At 47.6% G+C, this 18796-nt stretch overlaps 1 protein-coding gene across 1 annotated transcript; it reads left to right on the top strand.

Annotated features, from left to right (window-relative positions):
- Window positions 1-15632: 15632 nt before the first annotated feature.
- LOC145419100 (histone H2B) lies at window positions 15633-16004 on the top strand. Its single transcript, XM_080287340.1, has one exon. It carries the CDS (start codon window positions 15633-15635, stop codon window positions 16002-16004), a length of 372 nt encoding a protein of 123 aa, XP_080143466.1.
- The last annotated feature ends 2792 nt before the right edge of the window (window positions 16005-18796 follow it).

The following is an 18796-nucleotide window of genomic DNA, read 5'->3' as shown; positions in this document are numbered from 1 at the left end:
GCAGTAAAACCAGCCGTCCCGGTAGCATCTCGCCGAGCGCCGCTGCAAAGGAATGGCAAGAGAGGCAGCGTGCGAAAAGATATTTGCTGCTTGATTTGCCCGGCTCTCGAGGTCTGAGGCGGGAGAGGATGTCGCAAAGGCCGCCGTGAGAGCACGGTCAAAGGCCGCCCAATCCGCCTTGCGTAGATCCCATCGTGGTGTGGGAGGCGGGGGAGGGGGGAGGGGGGCGAGAGGCAAGTCAACAAGAGTAGCGAAGTGGTCACTCGCAAGGTGTGGGTGGAGTGACCATGACGCCAGGCCTGACAGAGGGGTTGAGACAAAGGAGAGGTCGAGGCGACCTCCTCCAATATGAGTGGGCTCTGTCGTGTTGTTTAGGAGGGAGACACCACCCATCTCCTCCAGAAGTAAGGAAATGTGCCGTCCTGCTTCATTGGACTGAAGAGGCGATGACAGAAGGGCGTGGTGGGCATTGAAGTCGCCCCCAATGTACACTGCCCCCCTGGCAGCTTGGTAGAAAAGTTCCCCCAACTCCAGGGTGCTCCTCTGGCTTCGGTATACATTGTATACCGTTAGGGGCGACGTCGCCAGATGGAGAACCACGCCCTGAACCTCCACATCAGGTCCACAGAAAGGAGGGGACTCACAATCCGTGCACGCGATGTGGTCCTGGACCAGAACGGCACATCCCCGTGTAACGCCACGAATATACGGGAGGAGATGGGTGGTGTATCCCGAGAGATGGAAAGTGGAATTGCCTGGGAGCAGGGTCTCCTGCAGGAGAATGACATGAGGGCGGTCCCGTGCGGCCGCCTCCTGCAAAAGGGGGAGCTTGCTCCGTGCTCCCAAGCAATTCCACTGGAGGAGCCTGAGAGAGCGGTCTACTGGCCGTCCGGCGACAGTTGCGGACGGTCGTTCTCCTGCAGCAGTGGTGAGGCCCTGTCCATCACTTTGGACCCTGATGGTGGTAGGGTTTGCCCCAAACGATGATGCTGACGAGGCAGCTGTGCGGTGGAAGACAGCGCATTGGGAGGTCGTGGCTTTACCCTCTTGGACGGGCGAGCTGTCCTGTGCAGTGTGGGACGGGGTCGCCCTGCCGAACGAGCTGGGCGGCGAGGGGACAGAGGAGCACCTAGGCTCGCCATCTTCCTTTCGATCGCCTGGTCTACTAGGCGATTGGCAGCTTCGGCGAGGGGCTCTGTTGGAAGAGGGATGTCGAGGGTTAAGGCGACTGTTTTGGCGAGGGTCAGCGCCAGCTCCGTGGCAAAGGTCCTGAGCTCCTCCGTTGTGAATGAGATCAACGGAGGAGCAGGAGCGGTTGGTGGACTGGGTGTGGAGCCAGGCACTGGTGGTGGAACAGGCAGTGGCTGGCTGGTCTCTACAGGTGGAAGTGCTGGCGAGACAGGCGGCTGCTGGCGGTGGACCTCGGCTGTGGTCTGGACCACAGTCAGGGCTGAGGGCAATGGAGGGAACTCCTGGTCGCTGAGAGGTGGTGGGCGCTGGATGAGAGGGCGGCGCTGGTCACCCGCCCGCGACCTTCCCTTAAATGCCTGTCTTCCCGATCCGGCCCCATCCCACCCGCGAATGGGAACGAGGCAGAAGCCGGGCTGCGATCGGGCAGCAATCACATATAAGGATTTCAGATTCTGGATGGGCCTGGATAGTATATTTGTGATTTGTGTGATATCGTCGGCAAAGCTGATGTTGATGCCGTGTGTTGATAGAGGGGTATCGTTTGTGTAAATAGTAAATAAGGTTGGAGATAATACACTTCCTTGGGGAACTTCGCAATTTAGGTTGAAGGTAGGGCCTAAATGGTTGTTTTTAATTTTCGCTTTCCTATCAACGAGGAAGTCGCAAAGCAGTTTTTCTGTTATCATTGGGAGATTCAGTCCTAGTATTTTATATTTTAGCCCAAGATGCCATACCTTGTCAAAGGCTTTAGAAATGTCTCTAAGGACTACTTGGCATTGGCCTTTGTTTGCTTTGTAGATAGATATGTGTTCGGTGGCGATAGCAATGGTTTGTGTTGTACCTCTATCAAATCTAAAACCATATTGATGTTCATGGTAGATGTTATTGTGTTCTAAGTGGGATCGAAGTCGTTTGTTATGTTCTCAAGAATTTTACCGGGAACTTCTAATAGTGATATACGCACTGGCTGAAATCCTCATATGTGATTGCTGCCCGATCGCAGCCCGGCTTCTGCCTCCTTCCCATTCGCGGGTGGGATGGGAGCGGATCGGGAAGACGGGTATTAAAGGGAAGGTCGCGGACGGGTGACCAGTTCCGGTCTAGCAGCCGTAGGAGGATCACTGCCGTCTTAGTGAAACTTGGCTAGCGGAACCCCTAGACTTTCCCAGCTATGCCCGACCAGCGTTCTATTGCTACCGCCTACGACCCGTTGAGGGGGGCATCCAGCAGTAGTTCTAAGCCGCCGGGAGTAGCGAAGATCACAGGTGCGGTGGTGTGGTTCAACGTGAAGTCTGGGTACGGCTTCATCAAGTGCCGGGACACCGGTGCTGATGTTTTCGTGCACAGACTCGGGATCGTTGCACCTAACCCCCGACACTTTCGGCGCTCTCTTGGCGAGGGTGAGGCTGTGGAGTTTCGGCTCCGTCAGTCACCCAAGGGTCCCGAGGCTACGGATGTCACTCGGCCGGGAGGTGCTGCTGTGCAGGGCTCTGCCCATGCACGGCGGTGCCCCACGGCCCAGAGACGCCAGGCTCGTGATCCTGGGTGTTCTGGGGAGACTAATCTCCTAGTCTCAATGTGCGTCGCTACGGCACAGGCTTTTTGTGGGGGTGACAAGGCTCTGTTGCACGTTCTCCTCCCTCAGATCTTTGAGGAGAACGGGCTACCAAGACTTGTCATCCCCCAGAGCTTTGTCGGAGATGCATATTCAGCCCCTTGTCCAGATCGTCATCCCCGGCGGCCTCCTGCGCAGCCCAAGTCCCGGCCACCTCCACCTCGGCCCCGCTGTACACCGCGCAAACGGCTGTGCCTTGACAGACCCCTCAACAGGGCGACTGGCTCGTCTCTCTCTCCCCCTACCGACCCGGCACCGATCACAGCCATGGAGCTTGACACCATCACCACCGTTGCTGAGATCCACTCCTTGCCGTCTGCAGCCGAGGGGGAAAGGGCTGCCGTCCCCGTTTCGCCCGACCACCGCGACGTCGAGGGCCCTTCCCCCCCCCCGTTTCTCCATCTGCTGCTGAGGGAGTGGATCTCACAACTTCCACCACCGATCCGCCACCTGCAAGCCCCTCACCTGCCCTTGTCCTGCCTATCTCTGCTGAGTCCGACGATGCTGCGTGTACTCGTGAGCTCCTCGCTGCCAGGCTCGAACACAGCATAACTCTAGCTCTTAGCTGGGTCCTCCAAGACTCCCCATTAGGCGTTCCATCTCGCCTTAGGGACTCGGGGGAGCTAGAGTTGTATGAGGATATAGATCGCGACTCCGAGTACACCGACATCTCGGACTCTGATGGGCAGACTTGAGGTGCTTTTTATTGCCCAGCAGCTCTTCTGCTTCCTTCTGCCTGCTGCCCCGTCGTGCTCGTCCTTCAGCCTGCTGTTCCCGCTTCCCCTCGTCCTTCAGCCTGCTGTTCCCGCTTCCCCTCGTCCTTCAGCCTGCTGTTCCCGCTTTGCTCTGAAACGAGAGCTTGATTCTGCCTTTTCCCTGACGGGCTCTCTGTTTGCCCGTGCCCCTACATATGCGGGGCGAATATCCACACACACACACACACGACGGGTGACACCATTCGCCTCCGGGCAGCCAGCCAGCACAGGCGGAACTCTACGGGAACGGAACTCCGAGTTTAACTACCTCCAGCCGTCGTCTAGCTCTTTCAACACCCTACTCCCGACGCAACGTTCGAGGCATATCATCACGGAGTACTTCTACTGAGTTTCCATATCCTGAGCTTTCACACCAGCACTGATTCACCTGCATGCACACCTGCTATCCACCGTGCCAACGCAGTCCACAGTGTGTCTCTGGAAACAATTGCCCCACGATTGTGTACCGGGGTGCACACACTTGTGTGCACCCGCCCTTTCGTGGTGTTGCACCCCCTCTTCTCCTGATCCTTCCTTTCGGCTCTAGTGACCCCCAGTAAAATTCCGACACCGAACCTTGCGTTTTTCTGGCGCAGGCCAGATGCACAAAAGGGCCCTTTAGTAAGGGTGGTTTAGGAATTACTGGGGTGAGCCAAACACTCGTTAGGGACCCTAGGAAAGACCCTTCGGGGGCAGTGGTAGGACTGTCGCGACCTCCGCTAGCGGGGGGGCAGTACCGCCACTGTAGGCAGGCCTCTTCTTTGTCTCTGAGTGAATGCGAGAGTGAAAGGTAGTGTGAAAGAGAGTGTGACGGCCGCAAGATGGCGAGCCGTGAATCTACCCCTGCCTTCAAGACCCAGCCCACTCCCCTGTCAAACCGTGACCCCAGACCTGCAGCCAAGATCTACGCCGTCAACCAAGGAAGAGAAGCCAACACCGACTCCCTGAAGAGAAACCCGAAACGAGGAAACTCCCCCGACTCCTCTGAAGAAAACGCAGGCAAAGAACCGAGAAGAACTGGACCAGATCATTGGCAAACCCGTCCCGACCCCTCCTATTACGGCATGGAAACCGAAGACCCCACACCCACCTCTGACAGCAACCAAGCCATCGCCCTGGACTTAAATACCACCCAGAATGACCATCCAAGCAGCGAGACGGCCCCCTTCTCCCAAGACCAGGAAGAGGGCTTCACCCTCGTTCAAAACAGGCGGCACAAAAAACCCATCCAAAACCTGTTTTTGTTTCTCGGCCTGCCGTGTAGTGTCCCTCACCGTAGTACGACGCCGAACCCTGAAGGGGTGCCGCAGGGCACTTCCATGAAGGGGGGCCTTTAGGGCCTGGTTAAAGGAGGCGGTGAGGGCGGCAATTTCTGTTAGGGCTAGGAGTAGGCATGTCCCTCACGGGGCAGTGACGGGGCTTCCCTCGGCGCCCTTTAGAGGGCGGGGAAACCTATCCCCGTTACTGTAGAGTTTGTGTTGGCCGTTTTTTTTTTTTTTTTTTTCGATATTTAGTTTAATTTAACTTGTTAGGTCTGCTGTAGGAATTAATCTGCATAGCAAATTAGTTCTGTGGCAGCCCTAACTTAGTTTTTCTAAACTAAATTATACTTCAGATTGCGTGCCTGAATTCTATACTTACCTTTTTAGGCCTCTTACGGCCTCGCACGTGATCTACTCCCTTCAAGAGGGAGCGAGAAGACCTGAAGTTTTAGGTATTCATCAACATGCCAACATGCCAAGAATCAAAGTAAAGCATAGAAACAGCAAACTTCGCAGTACCCAGTTGGAGCTGCTGGAGCTGTTGTCACAGCATAACATTCCAACATATAAAGTAATTGCTACCAATGACTCTTTGATTCTGCTCATTAGTGATGAAAAGAATGCAGACAAGTTGCTCACTGGTGAATGCAACCAAGATCTTGTTGCTAAAGGGTATGAGCCAGTAATACCACCACAACTAAGAGTGAAGAAGTCTGTAGTCATCAAAAATGTGGATGACATAATATATGAGAATGATGAGGCAGAAATCAAGAAAGAAATAGCCACCTGCAATCAATACTTGAAGGAAGATGATGTTGAGGATGTTTACAAATTCCCTAACTCAAAAACCATTAAAGTAACATTTAAACAAGTTGCTCAAGCAGAAAAAGCTACTGATTCTGGACTTAAAATGTTCTACCTAAGTGTTCCTAGCCACAGAATAAAGCAGGAACAATTCTACCCGATCATGACTTGCTATAAATGCTATGCTGTGGAGGAACACCTAACTAAAGACTGCCCACAGCCCAAGGAATTCCAAGTGTGCTCACTGTGTAGCAGCAGTGAGCATATTTGGAAGGATTGTAAAGCCCACACAAAAACCTGTGTAAACCGCAAGGGGAACCATGCTACTACTGCAATGGCATGTCCCAAGAGAAAAAAGGCAGTACAGGAAAAAAGGAAGACAGCAGAACAACAACAACAACAACAGCAACAAACCAACCAAACCCGAACCTACAGTGCTGTAACTTCTGCTTCCAGCACTAGCCCACCCAGTGCAAACAACACAGCCTTTCCACAACTTCCTGTTCCTCCCAGCACTATACTTTATTGCATATATGAGGCACATGTCCATAATGCAGCACAACCAGGAACATATGCCACCATACTCAATACTCTGTTCAAAGAAAATGGAGTCCCCACAGTAAAAGCTCCTAACAATCCCCCTTCAAATGACATAATCAACAAACAACTAAACTCTGAAAACGCAACAAACACCTCATCTGCCAGCACTAATAACTCAAACACACACAATGACAATGACACTCATAGCACTTCCCAACATACCAACAAACCACAGAGAGCACCAACCCCCCACCCAGATTTGGACAACAACTCTCCTACCCACCATTCCCGTTCTCCATCACCAAGCCACTCTATTACCTCTGATACCACAGATGTCTCTACTGATGAATCTCATACTGACTCAGATGAGGAGGAGCATGAACAACAACAAACAAATGAGAATGATCACGAGCAAATAAACACAAAAGAAATGACAGGGGCTACCTCATACCATGACAACACAAATGCAAAACAACTGGGAGAAATTACCCTAATCAGCATACCATCAGTCATACAACAGCTCACAAACGGTAGAATGAATAAAGTAGAGGTTGCACATTCAATAAAGAAAGCCGTCATTAAGATCAGGCATGACACAAAACTGGAAGATGACGCAATCTACCGTCTTTTCACTGAGAACAAAATCGATATACAGACCTGTTCTACATTTTCAGTAGACAAAAACAAACTAAAAACACTCCCACATATCTTTCATGAAGCCTCCACCAGACCAGCAAGGACCACACGTTCCAATAAGCCACAGTTATGAACACCATCAAAGTTATTCAACACAATGTCTTGAACTGGGCCACTCACAAACATACCTTGATTACTGTCTATAAAACAATACAGCCCGATATTATACTTATTAATAGTCATGGAGTCAAGGACAGTGATAGCCTTAAAATCTATGGCTACACTGTTCATAAAAGAAACACTAGTGGCGGGAATAGTGATGGGTCTGCTATCGCAATCAAACATGGGCTGACATATAAATTACATGACGATTTTATTACTGACTTCCTTGCCATAACTATACAGACAACGACTGGACCAATACAAATAGCGACTACTTACATCCCCCCCAGACGACCATTCCTCTCCTTCCCAGACGCCCATAAATTACTGTATGACAATGACCCGACATACTTACTAGGTGACCTTAACGCTAAACACACAGCACTAGGAGACAGATATGACAACACAGTAGGACGAAACATCATGACATTCATTAACAATGGTAGTGCAATTCCTGCTGGACCTAACTTCCCCACATTCATTAGACAAGACTGCTCCACTTCACCTGACATCATTTTGACTAATAATCAGGCACATCATCACATATACTCACAACCTGGCCCCATTACCACCTCTGACCACATACCCATTATCCTGACTATCTCATCATCATCCATTCATATTCCTGCATCACCCAGACTAAACTACCGACTAGCTGACTGGAATAATTTCAGGACTACAGCAGAGAATGCCCTCCCAGACACAACCCCACTTGACAACACGACTTTAGAGGACATAGACACAGCGTTAGAACAGTGGTTCTCGGCAATTAAGACGGGGATTGCGGCCTCAATACCCATGACAACAACAAGAATAATAAACGCACAAAGACACTCACCTGAATTACAAGCACTGCAGACACAATACACACGACTGTACAACCTAGCCAGACGACAAGGACTGACATATGACGAATACCGTGAATACAGACAAATACAAGAACAAGTAAAAACACTTTGCAGACGACTCACCAACGATCACTGGAACCACAAAATTTTACAGTTGACAAATAAATATCAAGACCCTGCAACATTTTGGAAGGAAATAAGACTACTTAAAGGAACAGACAAACAACCCACTCCATACATCACAGATGAACAAGGTAACAAAATTCATGACACCCAAGACCAGCTGAATCTTTTCACTCAACACTGGAGAGATGTCTTCCGCATCTCTGATGACGAAAACGACGACTTTGACGATGACAATGAACACAGAATATTACAACTTTTACACGACAACAGACACAGGACATACCCACATCACACAGCAGACTTCTCCAGACTGACGCATGACAACCCCCTCATCAGACCTATCTCTATTGTTGAACTCAGGGCAGTTGTTATTAAAACCAGAAACACCGCACCGGGAAGATCAGGAATAAACAAACAAGTAATTCAAGAGTGCTCCCAGACATTAATTGAAAGACTCCTAGAAATATTTAACGCTTCATTATCAGCCGGTTATTACCCAGACCGGCTGAAGGAAGCCATAATAACTTTAATTCCCAAGTCCAACAAAAAGACCATGACGCCAGCAAACTTTCGACCCATTTCACTGCTGGAAGTTCCTGGGAAAATGTTTGAACGGATAATAAATAACAGACTTAGACATTACCTGGAAACAAACAGACTGCACAATCCAAGACAGTATGGCTTTAGACCACGCCATGACACCACAAAAGCCATAGCCATCGCGTATGAAACCATTGCCCAGACTTTGTCAAATAAACATCAATGCTGCCTGGTCCTTCGGGATGTCAGTAAGGCATTCGACAAAGTCTGGCATGATGGCCTTAAACATAAACTCTTACAACTTGACCTTCCATTAATACTAGAAAAATTCCTGTGTGATTTCATTACTGATAGGACGGCACGAATAAAACATAAGAACAAAATAGGGGACATAATACAACTTGAAAGCGGGGTGCCACAAGGAAGCGTCATCTCTCCCACCCTTTACATCTTGTACACGAGAGATATGCCCCCTCCCCCACATGTCTGCCTCGATATAATGTATGCCGACGATGTCACACAAATAATAACATACCCAGGACGCTCGAAGGCCATGATGGCCAATAAAATATCCCGAGAAATCGCAAGAATAAATAATTATGAAAAACTATGGAAGATCAGAACAAATCAAAATAAATTCAAAATAATTCCTATAGCACAGTTCAACATGCGGAATATCATTGTAGACGGGGATATGATAAATACCACTAATGAGGGCACTATGCTGGGCCTCACCATCACCTCCAGAGGTATCATTAAACAGGCGAATAATATAACTAACAGAGGCAAAATCATACTATCAAATCTATACCGCTTCCGTTCACTATGGCCTACACTACCGCATTCCTTTCCCGTCTTCACTACCGCATTCCTTTCCTCCTCTACCTTACCCTCCTCCCCCCAAGAACCCGTTAGGCCACCACCCCCACCCTTACCCTACCACCCTACTACCCCAGACCCGAGGCTATAAACTTGTCAGCCTCAGCTCTCCCCTCCTGCAAAAAAAAAAAAAAAAAAAAAAAAAAAAAAAAGATGAGGTGTAACCGAGACCAATAAGTGGAATCGGCCCTCCAAATATATAAAATATATAAAATAAAATAATAAATAAATAAACAGACAAAAAAGATGTATGAATGTTTGTGTCAATATGAAAAATAAAATAGAATAAATAAATAAATAAATAAACAACATCAGATGAAAACACAAGTGAATGCCACATTTGCACCAAACACAATACCACATATGAGGACACCTGCAAGCCATCAAGCCCTCTCTTGCACAAATAAAATATTGAGACGGGAGCAGCGAGAATCTATATATAAATAAACAAGAACATGATCAGCCACAGCAATGGGGACAGCCCCCACACTTTCTTTCTCTGACCTTCTTTCTTCACTTCCCCCACACTGTTTTCTTACTACTTCTTATCTTCTTTCTCTCGCTTTTCTATCCCAAGTTTCCAGTTTCCCCCATCATCACTTGGTGACGACGCCTAACCGGAAGCACGCGTGTCTCGACCGCTCGCTCCTCAGCTCTCACTCTGTGACTCCCTGCCTTCATCAAAGCTGCTAACGACTTTGTCGGCATGTGCTACCCACCCACTCATCACCTCATTAAATAAACTTCACCCATTCATCACCTCATTAATAAACTTCACCCACATCATCCCTCCTACCTCTTTTCCTGTCTTCTTCTAATTTCTCTGTTATTACTATCCCCTGCTCTTTTGTGAATTCGGAGATACTTCCGGGACCCCCCCACGGCCACGGCCATAACAGTAGCCGGGGGTCCAGGAGATATAGCCGTGCACCAGTGAGACTCGGCCTTTTTGTTCTCCTACTTCCTTCCCATCTTGCTGGTGATAGATTGGCTAGGACTTCGGTCCTAACAATCTGGAACCACCCTGCTCTCACAACAAGTTTAGTGATCAGGGTAACGGCGCCAACACCTCATCCTGCACACCCATTGCACCCCGGGATCTGTGCAAAAGTGTGGTGATTGGTTTTCTTCCCCCTCTTTTTTATTAACGTCATGCGCTACACTCTCCCCCCTCTCCCCCTTGACTAATGATGGCTTTCTCAGTTAAGTTTAAATGTACCCTCCCCTCCCTGCCTTCAGACCCTGGTCAGACCTTTTTTTGCATCACTGAAACTCCCTTTGTTGACCTTTTTTCAAGTGCAAAAGACAAAATCATTAAGATCACCTTGGCCTCTCAGACTCATCTAGATTCATACCTCTCCCCCAGTAACCTGCCCAAATACTCCCAAGCTGGATATGAGCTGATCTCAACTCCTGAGCTAAAAGCTGCCTGTACAATAATTGCCCGTAATGTTACCAAATATGTTCTCAGACACACCGATGATGACCTCATGACTGAACTGTCCCTGAAAAACGACATTCACGCCACCCACATTGTTCGCTTTGACAATTCAAACAACATCAAGATTCTCTGTGCTTCACCTCAAGAGGTACAGAAACTTCATTCACACGGTGTCAGAGCGTTCAATACAATCATCCCACCCAGCAACCTTAGACTCGAACAGTGGTTTGATCTTGCTCAATGCTTTAAATGTTACCAGTATGGGCATCCAACTAAATCATGCAAAAAAACTCAAATCTGCTCAAAGTGCTCTGCCCAAGGTCATTTTCATACAAACTGCACCAGCACTACTACTAAATGTATTAATTGTGGCGAAGGACATATTGCAATCGCCGGAAACTGCCCTATTAGGAAAAATCTTCTAAAGGACGTAAGGGCTAACTGCCAGCCCGCACAGCATATCAACACGCCTCAATCAAACACAGCACCCCAACAAACTTCATCCACCATGTCATATGCCCAAGCCACTCAGAACTCACAGCCCCAAACTCAAGCACCCACCACTCATCCAACACCCACCAACACCACCCCTCCCAATCCATCTTCCATTTCACCCTTTCCCCCCAACGTTACCGCAGTTGTCATGTCCGCCCTAGCCCAAGCTCTGTACTCTGATGTGCCCTTTGCATCCCTCATCAATGATGCTCTAGCTGCCAACAGTTTGTCCACCATAATCATCCCCCCTTCATGGCACACAGCCAAGAAATCGCCCCACATCTTCACCCCCCCTTCACAGCAAACTGGCAACACCTCTCACACCTCAGTCCCTCCCACCTCGCCCCCTCCCATCCCCTCCACCTCTCATTCGTCATCCCCCTGCACTCCCAACCCACCCACCACACCCACTCACCCTAAACCTCATCCCACTCCTGCATCCTCAAAAGCACTCCCATCTTCCCCCCCTCACCATCCCTCCCCTCCTGCTGATTCACGTCATCCTAACCAAACCACCCAGCCCCCAACCCCATCTCCCTCCACCAGCACAACCCCCGACCAACCTAACTCCATGCCCCCTCCACCTACCCCAACCACCCCCCTCACCTGCGATCGAGATCGCAGCGTTTCTTGCAAACGCAAGGCGGCTGACTCTCCCGAATCCCCCTCCTCCCTCTCCCCTTCAGTTCACACACATCAATCACGCTCCAGGATACGCAGTGCCCCCCCTCCCAAAAAGAGAACCCCATCCTTCTCCCCTGCCTCCCCCAGAAATACCACATACATAGCACATTCAGACTCAGTTCAACACGATCACCATCATGCTTAAAATCATCCAGTTTAACATTAGACACTATTACGCAAACAGGCACCTACTTACTCAACTCATTCACGAACACGACCCAGACATAATATTACTCAACAGCACTTGCACCAACAACACCAGAAAAATCAAACACTATGGCTACACTACACTTCAAACCGACGAGGGTCCACACGACGGAGTTGCTATCATGATTAAAGGCACCATTAAACACGACTTCATCACAACATGGACACACAGGCACTTCCTAGCAGTTAAAACACACACTACACTTGGCCCCCTCATAGTCTCCACCACATACACCAGACCCAACACTGGCATCCCCTTCACAGACATAAACAGACTCTTCAACAACACTGCACCAACACTATTCATTTCAGACCTAAATGCACAACACGGGACATTCCAACACAGCACAACCAACAATCATGGACGACAAATGTTCACTATATACCAACACAAAAGATTAAATTTCCTAGGACCTGATTTTCTCGCTACATTTACACCTAGGGGATCAGGTAAGCCAGATCTCATCTTCACCAATAGATCATTTAACATTTTTCATCACCACATCACCCCCGGCCCCATGTCTGGGTCTGATCACATCCCCATTATAATGTCCATCTCCACCAACCCGATCCTGATCCCCAGTACACCACACTATGACTACCTACACGCAGACTGGGATGCCTTTACACAAACCCTTTCAGAACAAGAATACACCACTGACTATGAGGGAAAACACCACACTGACATAGAAGAACAATGTAAACATCTACACATGTGCATACTCAACACTGCCAACATTACCATTCCCACAACCACACACACACCTATACACACATTCATACCATCAATACGAACACAACGACTCCTAGTGTGTTACCGTCGTCGGTTTGAACAAAATAAAAACAACTTAGGCCAAGTACGGTTCGACCTATCACACCTTCGGACACATGTAATCAATAGCCTTGAATCCGACCACAATGCACACTGGCGACGCCTCATACAAACTGCACAACAGCACAGAAAAACAAAACCCTGGGAATTCTGGAAACACATTCGCCGACTCAAGGGCTGTAACTTACCTAGAGTAAGGAAATTAATTGCTAACAACAGAGAAATCACAGATTCCAGGGAAATCACAAACACATTTAAAAATGCATGGCAACAAGTATACCACCCTAACCCTCCTCATCCTGCCGCAACACGTCACATAAGACATATAGAACAACACCTTCACACCATCCACGAACATATCACACCAGACGCAAACATACACATAAACAACCTAGACATACATAACCCCCTCACTGCTCCCATACTAGTCGAAGAAGTCAAGTCTATGCTCGCTAGAACTCCAAAGAAGGCGCCGGGTGCCACAGGCATCGGACATCACATACTCAAACACCTCCCAGACACATTCATAAATGCACTTACACACTTATACAACGCTGCCTTGGCATCCGGCTACTTTCCGGATACGTTTAAGACCGCGACAGCAACTCTAATTCCTAAAAAAGACAAGACAACAACAGACCCTTTAAACTTCAGGCCCATCAGTTTACTCGAAGTGTTAGGAAAAACGTTCGAACGAATCATCAACATTAGATTACGGCAATACTTAGAAGACGAAAACCTTCTTTCCCCCAGACAGTTTGGTTTCAGACCTAGACGATCCACACAGGACGCCCTAAACATCATCACCAATTACTTACATATCAACCAAAACATCCGCAATGCATACAAGACAGCCCTTATTACTCGTGACGTCAAACGTGCATTTGACTCTGTTTGGCACGCAGGCCTGAAGTACAAAATCTGCGAACAATTCAACTTTCCTTCACTCATTAAAAAACTACTTTACAATTTTCTAGACAACCGCACAATGAGCATTAAATTTAAAAATAATTACTCAGACTTTTTCCAGCTTCACGCAGGTGTACCTCAGGGCTCCGTCCTCGCACCCACCCTCTACACACTCTACACAAATGACATCCCCACCCCACTACATGACGATTCACTCACCATTCAATACGCAGACGACATTACTCAACTTGTACGATCAACGACAATTGACGGAATTACCAACAAAGCGAGCATAGAGCTAGACCGAATTGCACGATGGGAGCAGAAGTGGCGGATTCAAGCGAATCCCTTGAAATGCACAGTAACATATTTTCGTATTAAATCAGCCAACCCCCGCCCACTTTTTCTAAATTCGCGTGATCCCGATCGCGTTCCCATTCCCATTAGGAATACTTGCACCGTACTTGGTCTTACATACGACAAAAACTTCAAATTTCATCATCACGTACGAGGCAAGGCAGGCGTGGCTGGCACTGCACTCACACAAATATACCGATTCCGTAGTGCAACACCATCAACTAAATTTCATTTGTATAAAGCACTGATCAGACCACTGCTCACGTATTCACCGTTAAGTCTATCTCTTTCGGCCAAAAGCAACATTCTAAATTTACAGAAAGTTCAAAACAAAGCCATACGTTGGGCACTGAGCATACGGTGGGATGATTTTATCACCAACTTACACTCTCATGAACGCGCCAACATTCCACCCATCAACACTTACCTTCACCACCTACAACAAAAACAAATCACCAAACTCACCGACGTTCACACTGACTTCATCGACTTTTTCACCCGGATCACACCCCCCACACGACCTCTAGCCAACCTCTTCCATCCTGACGCAAGACCTGCACCCACCCCATTGTTCACTTAAGCACCAATAGTTTATTTATTACTGAACCTTTTATTAATTAACTACTTAGCTCACCCCCTGCAATCACTTAAGACTCAAAACCACCCCTACACCTATTATCAAGATCACGGCAGCCACGTATAACCCGCCATCCTCAAACCCAGCACCCCCGCCTCTGACCCTGACCCCCCATCAAGATACTTCCCTTCCTCTTTCCTTATCCCCCTACCCAAGCCCCCTAGGGCTACAACACCTTACCCCAACACCCCTATCCTACTATCCTACCCAGGCTCCTGGAGCCGGAAAAGATCAGATGAACCTGAGAGGCAGCCAATAAGCTAATGCTTGGCAGAGAAAGCCGTAGCGACTCACTCCTCCCGCCCTTAAGTAACAACACTGTGCACGTGCGAGACCCCCCCCCCCTCCCCAACACCAAACACACGCACGTTGGGTTAAGCCCCGACACTCTTTCTCTTGGTCTAAATTCTTCCTCTCCTACTATTAAAAAAAAAAAAAAAAAAAAAAACATGCAATTTACACAATGTAACCAGGAACACAGCTCTCAGTAAGGCCGGGAGTTTAAACTAAGGCCTAGTTCCTGCCACCATGTGTCGTCGCCCTGGTTGCATAACACTCATCACATATACACAATCATTCTTTACCTTCCTTCCTTTCCCCCCCCTTTTCTATACGTCATTATTATTATATATTATGCGTCGCCCATGTCGACTCAGTCTCTCGCTCGCTCCCGCACCGTGCACATAGTATCGTCTGACTCGTCAGCGACGCCATGCCACCCAAGACATCCGGAAAGGCTGCCAAGAAGGCTGGCAAGGCCCAGAAGGCCATTGCCAAGGGAGACAAGAAGAAGAAGCGTAGGAGGAAGGAGAGCTACAGCATCTACATCTACAAAGTGCTCAAGCAGGTCCACCCTGACACCGGCGTTTCCTCCAAGGCGATGTCTATCATGAACTCTTTCGTGAATGACATCTTCGAGCGCATTGCTGCAGAGGCTTCACGCCTGGCACACTACAACAAGCGTTCAACCATCACCAGCCGGGAGATCCAGACGGCCGTCAGGCTGCTCCTCCCTGGCGAGCTGGCCAAGCACGCCGTGTCTGAAGGCACCAAGGCTGTCACCAAGTACACCTCCTCAAAGTAGAGAGGTTACGCTCTTGGCCATTTCAACATTTCCGGCTCCAATCGGAGCCACAAGATTTTCGATAAAAAGGGGAAAGACAGACTTACAAATTAGCCTCTCAGGAACTCTGGTTTATCGACCTTTTTTTTTTTCTCTCTCTCTCTCGCTTCTTTTTTCCCTTCATGTCTTTCTTTCTTTTCTTTTTTCCCTTCATGTCTTTCTTTCTTTCTTCCTTTTCCGCAACGGTGGTTTGGGATGGGCACGTAGGCACAATCGAAATGTTTTGAACTAGGGTTGGGGGTTAAAACAATAGAGTCAAAATAAAAGAGTAAATATGGGCGTGCGCGCCTTCTTATTCATCTGGAGAACCAACAACAACAACAACAACGCACCGTCGCCCCAAGAAGTGACGGCACAGTTTCAGATTCCTTCGGTCACTCTCCACTCCCATACGTTCTATGAAAACAGTGAATATAAGGTAAACATTCAATGCCTTCATCACGTCATGCCAAATAACGTACATATTATATCGCGCAAATAATGATGTAAAATGAATAACAGGAGGCAGTGATATATTAGATAGTAACACTTAGTTATCTTCCCCGATTTGAATGAATGTGAAATGTATTAACTTCGCGCGCGGTGGCCAGTACGCCTATAACTCCCAATCATTTTTTTTTTTTTTTTTTTAATAAACTCTAATGTCCTGCTCAACAGAAAATGCTTATTTGGAAGTTTGGGACTCAATGATTTGTTTATGAACCTCTGCATTTTATTACTCTTGCGAATCGATTATCCACTGAGGATATCAGACACTGACAGAAGGTAGCATTCTCCAAGGAGCTCCGACTCTGATGTACGGTAGGCCTTTTTTTTTTTTTTTTTTTTTTTTCACCGATAGCCCTCTGTCTTATATGAAATAATCCTGAGATTTTTCTTCATGGGAAACTGGCCAAAGGCAGTGTAATAACTGCATGTCCTTGAGTGAATGTTATCTCCTTTCGTGCGTGTTGATCGAAACATTGAAAATAGCTTACTGGCTTACGCCTCCTTCCCGCTTTCTGTCGTCGTCCATGGAGACATTGGAAACGGAACTAAATGACTTGAAATTATTCCCTAGTATTGTCACGGAAATTGTTTTATAACTAATAATTAATCATTTCCAATGTTTACTGAAGCTCCCTTTGGTTCAGTCTTACGCTACCCAAAAATCACTGCCTGTTACCATGCTAGATTTGAACGCCACAAAATCATTATTCCCGACTCTCCCTGAGCGACAGTTGTGAAATATCAATTAGTTCCGTTTACGAATTCCTATTATCGTAACTAACCAACTGCTTCCTACAATAATTTGGAAATATACAGATAACTGGTCATGGATTTATTGTTTTTTGTAACAATTTTACGTATTAGGTTTCACCTCGTACAGATATAAGGAAGAGTATGGACACTATCGCTGACCGAAAACTTCTGGATACTCCGCCGGCACTTCTTAGGCCGACTGTACCAACCCACACACTCAACAGGCGTACAGTAAATACAGGCATGACATCGTATCATGCCAATTCATGTCAGTCTACAATCTGTACGTACATACAACAACACATGTGCACAAATACATTTATACTGTGTACGCAGTGACCTACACATGTACGTACACACTAAGTCATGCTCACATACACACAAGCCCTCATACCTCCGTACACACAGACATACATGCTCACACGCACACACACACACAGACACACACGTACAGTATAAACATACAACATTCATACATACATACATACATACACACGCTCAACTGCAGGTAAAAATCGATGGGTTCAGGTTCACTTTTTTTTTTTTCTTTTTTCCTCAGTACATTAACGGAAGGATTTACCGTGCGTTCGTGGCCACTGTCAAACCTTCATAACGGGTACAGAGACTCTCCTAATATGCAGCGGGAATGCCTTTCTCCTTGTTCAAACCTGTGTACGTTTATGAGGGCGTGACTGAATCGATCAGGAAGTAAACGAAACAGGCAAATAACGACAACAAAAACTGCGACGTTAACAACAGATCAACAAAAGAAATAAACGAATAGGCAAGTTGCCCCTCCTCCCCCCCACCCCCAACCCCCCAAAAAAGGAAATGAATGATTGAAAAAAAGGATGAATGAATGAATGCATGTATGTAACTATATAAGTACAGTTCATTCGTCCGTTTGTGTGTGTGTGTGTGTGTCCTCATACGTCCGTACACACAGACATACATGCTCACAAAGACACACAAATACATAGGTACAGTAGAAACATACATACACGAGCACAACTGCAGCAGGCGAAAATCGATGGGTTCAGGTTCACCTTTTTTTTTTTTTTTTTTTTTTCAGCATAGTAACTGAATGATTCACCGTGCGTTCATGACGGATAGAGAGCATCTCCTAATATGCAGCGGGAATGACTTTTCTCGTTGTGCAAACCTGTGTACCTTTATGAGGGCGTGAGGGAATCGATGAGTAAGTAAAAGAAACAGGCAAATAACGAAAATAAAAACTGCGACGTGAACAACAGATCAATAAAAGAAATAAACGAATAGGCAAGTATTCCCCCCCCCTTCAAAAAAAAATGAATCAATGAATGCATGCATGTAGGTAAGTAATGGAGTTCATTTGTGTGTGTGTGTGTGTGTGTGTGTGTGTGTGTGCGGAAAAGCAAGAGCTGATATATGGAAACCTAAACTGAGGGTCTGTCATCATCACTCTTTGAAAAAGGGTTTTGGCCCTGAAAAGGGCCGAGATTTCTTTCGATCGAGGTGAGGGGCCTCTCGCC

The sequence above is a fragment of the Coenobita brevimanus genome, chromosome 117, assembly GCF_032717465.1.
Source record: "Coenobita brevimanus isolate Jiangsu-jjx chromosome 117, ASM3271746v2, whole genome shotgun sequence".
NCBI lineage: Eukaryota > Metazoa > Arthropoda > Malacostraca > Decapoda > Coenobitidae > Coenobita > Coenobita brevimanus.
The sequence above is the reverse complement of the archived record's forward strand: the minus strand, read 5'-3'. Positions and strand labels throughout refer to the sequence as shown.